General features: G+C 42.7%; 1 protein-coding gene across 1 annotated transcript; it reads right to left on the bottom strand.

The window, feature by feature from the left end:
- Positions 1-6,233: 6,233 nt before the first annotated feature.
- On the bottom strand, positions 6,234-8,923 carry arf6b (ADP-ribosylation factor 6b). The gene is made up of 2 exons (XM_042389211.1): positions 8,779-8,923; positions 6,234-8,548 (listed from the first exon to the last, which is right to left on the bottom strand). Exon 2 carries the CDS (start codon positions 7,858-7,860, stop codon positions 7,333-7,335), a length of 528 nt encoding a protein of 175 aa, XP_042245145.1. The 5' UTR covers positions 7,861-8,548; positions 8,779-8,923; the 3' UTR covers positions 6,234-7,332.
- Positions 8,924-9,109: the final 186 nt, after the last annotated feature.

Genomic DNA, 9,109 nt, shown 5'->3' with positions numbered 1-9,109 from the left:
CTCACTTGTGCCTTTGGCAGCTGGACTGTAACAGTCAAAATCGGGCCACTATTCAGGTTTCCTCTGGCTTTGACCAGGATGTGTCCAGCTAATTAATTTGACTCACAGCTGGTAGTAAGTCTGTGTCCCTCAGTGTGGTGGAGACAGGACCCAGAGGGGTTTATGGGGGGGATTAGTAGGGAGCTCCACTATTCTGTGTCAACATCTCACCCCCCTGGCCACCCATAGCTCTCCCAGTCAAATCAGTTAGAATCTATTTTCCTTTCTCTCCTGGTGGTGTTCTCTCCTCCATAGATGTAAAAATAATTAAAATAGTATAGTCATAGTCTTCGTGCCGTTGACTAATTAGGCTAGCACTACAGGGGAATACAGGGAGGCTCACAGTAAAATGAGGACAACCCACAATGAAACACTGGTGTCTGGGTAATCTGTCATAATACACATGTTACAGCTGATTCTGGTGAGCGTAAACATTCATTACTGAACATGTGGCATACATGCTGCATGCACCGAGACAGAATGAGGGCAGTTTCTGCCAACAGATGGTGCTATTAGTAGAAACAACTCATAGCTGAGTAGGAACCTGCAATAAGAACAACACAGTTGAAGTCCTCATGAATAACTGAATAAGCCTGTAAGTTGCACGATTGAACAGTGACTGCTCATTAATTATGGTACAGATGATGAAATTGTCTTTTGTGTGTGATTACAATGCAACCTCAGGCCAATCCACACATGGAGCACGCTGGGAAAACATCTGCATAAGCTCCGTAATCCGCACGCCTTCAAAACGAGGTAACATGAGGGAGCAGTGCAGCGCCCCTCCAAACCAGATGGGTGGAGGACAGTCCGACTCCAGCGCCTGTGTTCTGTGCTCCACTCTTGCTGCATCACAGCCAAGTGACACAGAGGATCCTTTGTGTCACCATCATCATCACACTGCCTGGAGCCAAGAGACACTGTTCCAGAAAGGAAGACTCATTTTCTCACTAACTATCAGGGAGTGGCTCAAGAATAGACATCAAACTGGGCTGATTAAAAATAGAAAAGGGTGCCTAAAATGTGTCCTCTTATCCTTCCACACACACACACACACACTTCCACACACCTCTCTCTCTCTTTCACATAACAAAAAGTGAGTCTGCTCAACTTCATGCTCTCACAAATACCACAAACAGACATCAGGCCAGAGCTCCATTTTCCAAAATAGAGCATGTGATTACTGCTGTTTTTCAGCATCTCGAATAATGAGGTGCAACAATTCTTATAATGTGTGGCACTCTTGCTCAGTGGATTTGAGAGCAAAGAGGTGGTACGGTGCCATCTAAGCAAAGCCTGACAGGACAACTAGCTTATAGAAACCAGCCGACCCCCCCCCCCCCCCGCAACCCCCCCTCCTCCTCCCCGTCCCGCAGGGAAACAGGAGGAGGGCGGGGGTGCTGTTAAGACAGCTGTGCTGCAGTTGACACAATCCCAGAACTGTGAGAATATTGTGAACACTTGCCTCCTTCTACTATTCCTGCTAACGCAATATCAGAACTATGACTTGCCTGTGATTGTCTATATATAATCAGAAATGTGGGAACTAATCTTTTAGTATTGAGTATTGATATTTGACAATTGGTTTAAAGCTGGAATTCTTTTATTTTCATATTATTGATATATATTGTATGCTCAATGAATGCAAACATGGGATCAGTAAAAATGTAATAGTGTATTGATCCATTGCTTGAAATACCACAGGTTTTGTGGAGACCTGACTGCCTGTGTCTCTACGGCATTCTAGTGCAATGATGTATTTGTCATCATTAGGATGTGTGGCGGCCCGGCACTGTAGCGAGAACTGCAGAAGGGAGGGAGCAGCATGTGTATGTGTGTGTGTGTGTGTAGCATTTCCCTGAGTCATTACCTCTCAATAGCCTAAATCTGGACTGTGTGTATGTGTGTGTGTGTGTGTGTGTGTGTGAGTAGCAGAGCCTGACTTGCCAAAGATCTGAGATTTCCTCCAAGCTCAAACTGTTGTCTAATACAGACGCACTGTCACTCGAAACACTGACTCTTCTGTAATTACAGCGATCTTGTCAGACATACAGATGTAGTCAGTCATGGAGCGTGACAGTGCGCTGGCGAGCTGCTGAAGGAAGCCTTTTGAGGTTGCTTTGCATGGATCTCCATCATTCTGTCAGTCAGCCTGTGGGAGCTGTGAGAGAATACATGTAGCTGGTGGATAGTAGTGCTGGGTGAATGGCTTCTATCTACATTGCTGCACACTTTGATGTTTAAATCGTCCTCTCTGAGAGTGTTGAGGAGGTTATGTAAAGCCAAATTTACAGATGCCACATGGCAGAGGTCAGTGCTCTGTGTACTGTACTGTAAGCATTGGGCAAATATATTAAACAAACACATGATTTCATTTTGGGTTTCAGGAACAGATGCACTTTGGAGCCAAGAGACCACAAGCTATAATACCCGCCCCTCCTTTTTTCTCTACTGTAGCATTGCTTACATCTGAAGGCAAGATGGTTAACACTCAGCTATGATCCACTTTACTCCCTGTCTGTTACAGCTGGGAAAACACAGCATATGAGTCCAGGGACAAACTGGTTCACACTTTCTCACAGCTGTGTTAGACATCCTGCAATCCTCGAGGGGAACCATGTGGACAAATTTCAGGTTTTCACATAATGGAATATAAATAGAAGCCCCGACGCTTCAAAAAATGTAATGCGACTTGGATTGGATGGTTTTTAAAGTGGAAGGAAAGAATATGATTATAGGCCGGCCAAACTGTACCAACAAAACTGTATGGTTAGTGGCTTAAATCGTGTACTTAATGCTTGTATGAGTACTGTATCCATCCATTAAAAGACAAATTGCTTATGTCATGTGGACTTCCAACACTTCATGAAAATTTTCTGCTCCTCTGAATTTGTAATTTCACCACAGTATGTAACCTTCAGCTGCAGATATGACTGGAATGTATTTTGGACCAATGCCTGGAGTGCACATTGGACTTCACAGCCTCAGATTTTCAAACTTATTTTACTAGCTTATACGAAAGTAAGATTGTTAGATTGTTTAGGAGTAAAAAACCTGCACTCACGCACCTGCACTCAAAGTCACAGTATAGACAAAAAAAACGACGCAACTGTGCAGGCTTACACGTTTTACAAGGCAACCAAAGGCTTGCATTTGCCGTGGCATTCGAGAACGTTAACCTCAGCAGGAAACCTGAAACAACTTTCAGGCACTTCCGCACCCATTTTAAAGTGAGCCCTGCGTGAGTTCATTATTAACAGCTTAGAGGCTACAGAAGGTGCACAGGAATTAAAGGAGGCTGTTTGACTGTCCTTGAGGATAAGCAGCCGTAGAACAAAGCTGAGTGAACTGTGGCTTAGAGTAGGTGTTCCCTCCTACCATTTGGGAGATAAATAAACCGCTTTAATAATGGTGTTCGCCTCTGTGCATAAGAATATCTGTGTCTGCATGCATCACAAATCCCTAGCTGGGTGTGGCTGTTAAACTGTAGGCCAACATTAAAGCCAGCAATGACTATATCCGAGCTCTCAGTCAGAAATGTGTATGAGTGTTACCTACACTCTAGACTATTCTACAGAGTTAAGAGGAAGTGAAGACAAGTGAGGATGGCAAACAACACCCACCAAAAAAACCACAAAAATGATATCAGGCTTTTGTAGGTTTGTAGGTATGTCAGGAGTGCAGCTGTATTTACTATCACCACAGTTATACCTAAGCTGTTTTTAAATCTTTGCCAAGATGAGTAAGAAAAGGCGAATTGTCATTGCAACAGACGGTGAAAGTTGTTCCAGGATTGCAGAAGTTGACCTCTTCCCACTCTTCCTCTTTCCATGTAGAATAGAGGAACTCACTGGAAACTTGCAGCACAGTCTGCCACCTATGTAACACCAAAACCAACAGGGCACGCTGGCAGAGATCCCATCAGAGCGTCGTCGTCATAGGAACTGCCCCAACAAATAGACATTCTGGCCACCTTAGGCAAATCTGTCACACACATTCCTATGCAAACTAGTGGAAATGTCTAAGCAAATTTGCCTGCATATTTTACAAATTTTGACACCTTTGAATTATGGAAATCAAGCGCCTGTCGGATCAACTGGTGAGACGTGTAAAGAACCTGTTGCTGTGCTGTCAAATGCAGACATGTCTGACACTTCATATGCAAGAAGACTGAGACTCATTACGTGCAGCGCCTATTACTGAACTTCTTTCTGTGACCTGAAACCCATTCCTGACCTTTCCTCTCAGGAAGTGAAAGGAATTCCAGCCGGCCACAGAGGGAGTTGACAAAAAGGCCAGGAGGTCTCATCTTCACAGAGGAAAGGCTGTAAAAATCTTTCTTACAGTATCTGTCCTTGCCCCGGGGGCCCCCGGTGCTGCTAATAAAGCTGTGAGGATCATATGGTTGTAATGAAGTGGTGGGAACCAAAGTGGCCATTAGAGCCCAATTAAACTGCCATCAGCTTCTAATGGAGGCCCTTGACCAAGCCTTAACTGAGAAAGAAGAGTATTTACAAATACCATCGGAAGCTCCGATACTGGCTCAACTTGCAGCTCGTGTTTGATGATTTCGATTAATGCTTCTCTTTTTATCTTTAAATCACAGTTGCATGAGGTGTGCGTGGGTTGTGTGAACATAACATCTGTAGCAGAGGCGTCATATCTGTCTATGTCACCCGACCTGTTTGACGGAAACGTCTGTGGCGCTAAAGCAAACATCCTGAGGCCTCCGCAAGCAACTTGCTAAGGACCAGATTTTCCATACAGTGAGTGCCATCGTGATTATACAGCCAAATGTCTGTGGACGCAGATGCACGTATACACAACGACAGTGTCTGATTGTTAGTGAACACTGCAAATCCTCTGCTCGTCCGCTTGAGAGGCAGAGGGCGTGCAGCCCATTCTTGTAAATGCAAACTCAGCTTACACAGTGCCAGTTTTTATGTAGATGTGTAAAAACACTGGGAAAGACAAGCGCCCTTCAGAATGTTAAGAGAAAAAAAAAAATCCTGAGAAATCTGCAGAATAATACCAACTAATCTTTTGTAGCCCTAAACAGCGGTTTGTCACCATCTTTGTCCGGAGTGAAAACACTTGTTAATCAGCTTTAAAGGAAACTAAAACATTCTTTCATGTGACTCAGCAGTGTCTGTTTTTAACACTTAACAAGAGTTCTGTTCAACTTTTAAAGGAATATGTATTAAAATACCTAATAACATATGCCCCAAATCTTTCTTTCGCCATGAAAATGTGATGCAGTTATGCCGACTTAAATTGGGAAAGAATGACTATTCAGCAGCAGCAAGAATTTAACAAGGTCAGTATTTCAGGAGAATAGAAAAGGGAAAAATAGAGACCCCAAAGGACATGGACCTCATCTTCCTACCTTGCTGCCAGGTGCTGACATTATGGGGTGTCAGAAGTTCACCATTCTTCATGATAGATAGCAGAGGGGTCACATTATTAGAGATTATTTATAGTAGTAATAATGTTATTACACACTCATAATTATGTGGAAAAAAGTATAATATATGGTTGTAAGTGGTCTCATTAGAAACTGGTACCTTATTAGAGGTTAATAGAATGACTCTCATTGAGTTGTTTTTAAACTTATATATTATATTTTCCTTTCAATTTCTCAACAGCAGGACAGAACAAATCGTTCTCACTGAATTAAAAACAACTGACACTTGCTTTTTAATGCCAGTGCCAACCAAAAGCAAACTCAGGAAGTTACAGCTGACAGCTCAGCATCGACTCAAATGTGGCTCGCGACCAACACGCAACACTCAAAAAGAATTCATAATTCAGCTGTATGTCTTCACTGCCCCTCCAACTCTCATGCAAACTATCATGTGGTTCTGTTGTTGTTCCAGAAAGACCAGCAGTTGGACTTCCTGTTTTGTACATTTTCCCCCCTCTTTTACTGGCAAGGGCACTGAGGCCAACGACTTAGTTTGAGGGCTAACAGAGTCCTCATAAAGAATCAGTCCAATAGCACTAGAAACCAGAGGAATTTTAAACACTGCAGACTTGTAAAAAATGCAGTTTTTAGTCTTTCCTATGTTTTGTAATCACTGATCATATATTAAACTGTACTACTTCCAAATAAATACATAAAAAAAAAGGTTGGAGCACTTACAGGCCTGATCACAAACTGCCTTTGATCCTCGAAAAAACAGAGACATAACAGATTTAAAATCACTTTTTTAATAAGACATTACAATGACATTGTTCTGTACATGGTCCCCCCAGTCAAAAGAGGAGTAAGAGCTGCACTACAAGGTGTCTTCAACATTTCACCAGTAAAGCAGCTCCCTCTGACTGCACGACAGATGGACTCTGATGGAGGGTTACTGTACTTTCGTACTCATGCTACAGATATAGGCTATCATATAATGTCCCATTACTGAGACTAATCAACTGTGGTATCAGATTGAGAAAGCTCAGAGCTGAACGACATTCCTTTGGAGAGATTGAGTCGACTGACTACGTGTTACCCAAAAATTAAAAATGCATCCCGACAAGCATGTTCAAGAGTTACTGGAGGCCTATTTGTTGAATATTCAGCACAATTAGGTATCAAGACATGACACAAAAGGTCAATCAGTTAACTATATAGCCCACATAGGTGGATTGGGAGAGGGGTAACAAAACATGTCTGAAGTCATTTTTTTTTCTCTGATGTCAAGACTCATGACAATGAAATGTAAGCAGTGAAAATTCCTTTTTTTTCCCCCTTGCAGCAGTCAATACCATTCAGAAGAAATACTTTTCATCACAGTACTGTGTTAAAACAAATGTCAAAGTCCTTCAAAGTAGGTTGCTTGACATTAAAGATCTCACCTTTAAAGAAAAGAAAATGAAAGGAAAAAAAAAAGAAAAACCAAAAGATCCAAGTTCAATGCAACAAAGACTGAAGAACCTTGAAACAAGCTTTAGTCCAATAATGAAGATAAAAACTCCAGCTTCATTAGAAAAATTATATAAAACAGGAAAAAGAATAGGCAAAGGCGGTGATCTCTGTGGCTTTTACAATTGGACCAATTCATTCAATATTCATCAAGCAAGCCCCCGCCCCCCCAAAAAATGAATGTGATATAGGCCCGCTACACATTACAAGCAAACTTTAAGCCAGCAAACCCATTTTAAGATAAATTAGTCATGGGGTAAACGGAGTATTAAAAATAAATGGGGGATAATCAACTTTTTCTTAACCATACTCATTTGAGAAGTTATTTGTTATTTGCAACTTTATTATAGTTTTGACCTAAAACAGTCAGCACTCAATCATTAAGATTTGTAATTTGAGGTTAGCCATGTCAAGCCCTCATACAGTCCATCACCTGTGGTCGCACAGGAGGGCTGAACATACCAATTCCTATCTCTGATGCGGGTCAATCCGAGCTTCTCTTGGATTTCATGTGGCTTCATGGCATCCGGAAGGTCTTGCTTATTGGCGAATATCAAGATGATGGCATCCCTCATCTCCCGGTCATTAATGATGCGGTGAAGTTCCTGCCTTGCCTCGTCGATGCGATCCCTGTCCGCGCAATCCACCACGAAAATTAACCCTTGGGTGCCTGTGTAGTAGTGTCGCCACAGAGGACGAATCTTATCTTGGCCTCCAACATCCCAGACGTTGAACTTGACATTTTTGTAGGTGACAGTCTCCACATTGAAGCCGACTGTGGGGATTGTGGTGACTGACTGTCCGAGTTTCAGTTTGTAAAGGATTGTTGTCTTGCCAGCAGCATCAAGTCCAAGCATTAATATTCTCATCTCCTTGTTGCCAAATATCTTTGAGAGCATTTTCCCCATTTTGAACTCTTGTGCATAAATACTTTGCTCGTAAAGAGAAAAATAACAAATTGCACACTGATGATTTTTTTTTTTCACTTGGACTATAGCTTCAGTTTAATTATGGGCTCACTTGTGAAAACATGACTCAAAGAAGAGCATATGTATGGGGGAAAAAAGTCAAAAATACACGCTCATGTTGAGTCTAGCAAACTGTACTTGCGAGGGGACTTTTTACTTGCGAGTCTGTGCGTCAGGATCCTGTGAAGTGCAGGGGCATTTATGTTCAGAGTACCACTATGCTTGCAGGGCCTTTACACACCATGGCACGGTTAGTCTTAAAAACTTGGCAGCAGCTGTTGCAGGACGTTCATTGTGTAGCCCAAATCAACATAAAGCTGCATGTACAAAACAGGCCGTGGCGTATAAATATTCGCACAGAGCAGATATGGCGTGTATATAAGGCCCAGAAAAAAGCCGCGGTACTTGTGAGATCCCTCTGGTGTTTGTGTCTGGCGGTCCTCCTAACCGGGTGCGCCCTTCTTCTCTTCAGCACTACCGGGGGCAGAAAAGCAGCTTTCTACAGCTATTCCATCAAGCTTCGTGCCGGTTACCTTCACCTCGCTGGAGGGGACGTCTTCGGAGGAAAAAAATCCTCGGCGATTCAGCAACACATGTATTCACTCACGAAACTCCACTTCTCGTCCCCCTGAAAGAGATTTAGGAGGAGGGTCAGACATCCCAAATTAGCTGGCTACTGCCCATGGCTGCTAATGACGGCTAGCATTAGCTAGCTTGTTGCCTAGCAAGCTAACAAGCTAACGGCGGTTAGCTGTAGCAAACTAATCATATCTGGACTTAAAATACGTGCGACAGTGACAAAATCTTTGCCTCCACTCAATCTGAGTTTAACGCTTAATTGAAATATAAGTCATTTACCTCCTATCTCCCCCTCCTCTTTCGATAAATACACCCAGCTCTCGTCTTTCTCCTTTAAGCCGAGCTGGTCGGAGTGCTGCTACACCGGAAAGGTGTGGAGCTGCATTAACCGCCACTTCCTCCCGTCGACTTCATTCAGCTGCTGCCTCTCACTGTCTGGAGCATTCACCAGTCATGAGATGAACAATACAATACATAATATGCCATTAAATAAGATATAATTTTCTAACTACTTATATAATTATTATTAGATATAGCACAACCTGACAGCGATTACTGTAAGACTGTAACGTTATGCTTTACTTTAACGTTAGCGGTGCATGTTTGTTAT

The sequence above is a fragment of the Thunnus maccoyii genome, chromosome 16 (assembly GCF_910596095.1).
Source record: "Thunnus maccoyii chromosome 16, fThuMac1.1, whole genome shotgun sequence".
NCBI classification, from domain to species: Eukaryota; Metazoa; Chordata; class Actinopteri; order Scombriformes; family Scombridae; genus Thunnus; species Thunnus maccoyii.
The sequence above is the reverse complement of the archived record's forward strand: the minus strand, read 5'-3'. Positions and strand labels throughout refer to the sequence as shown.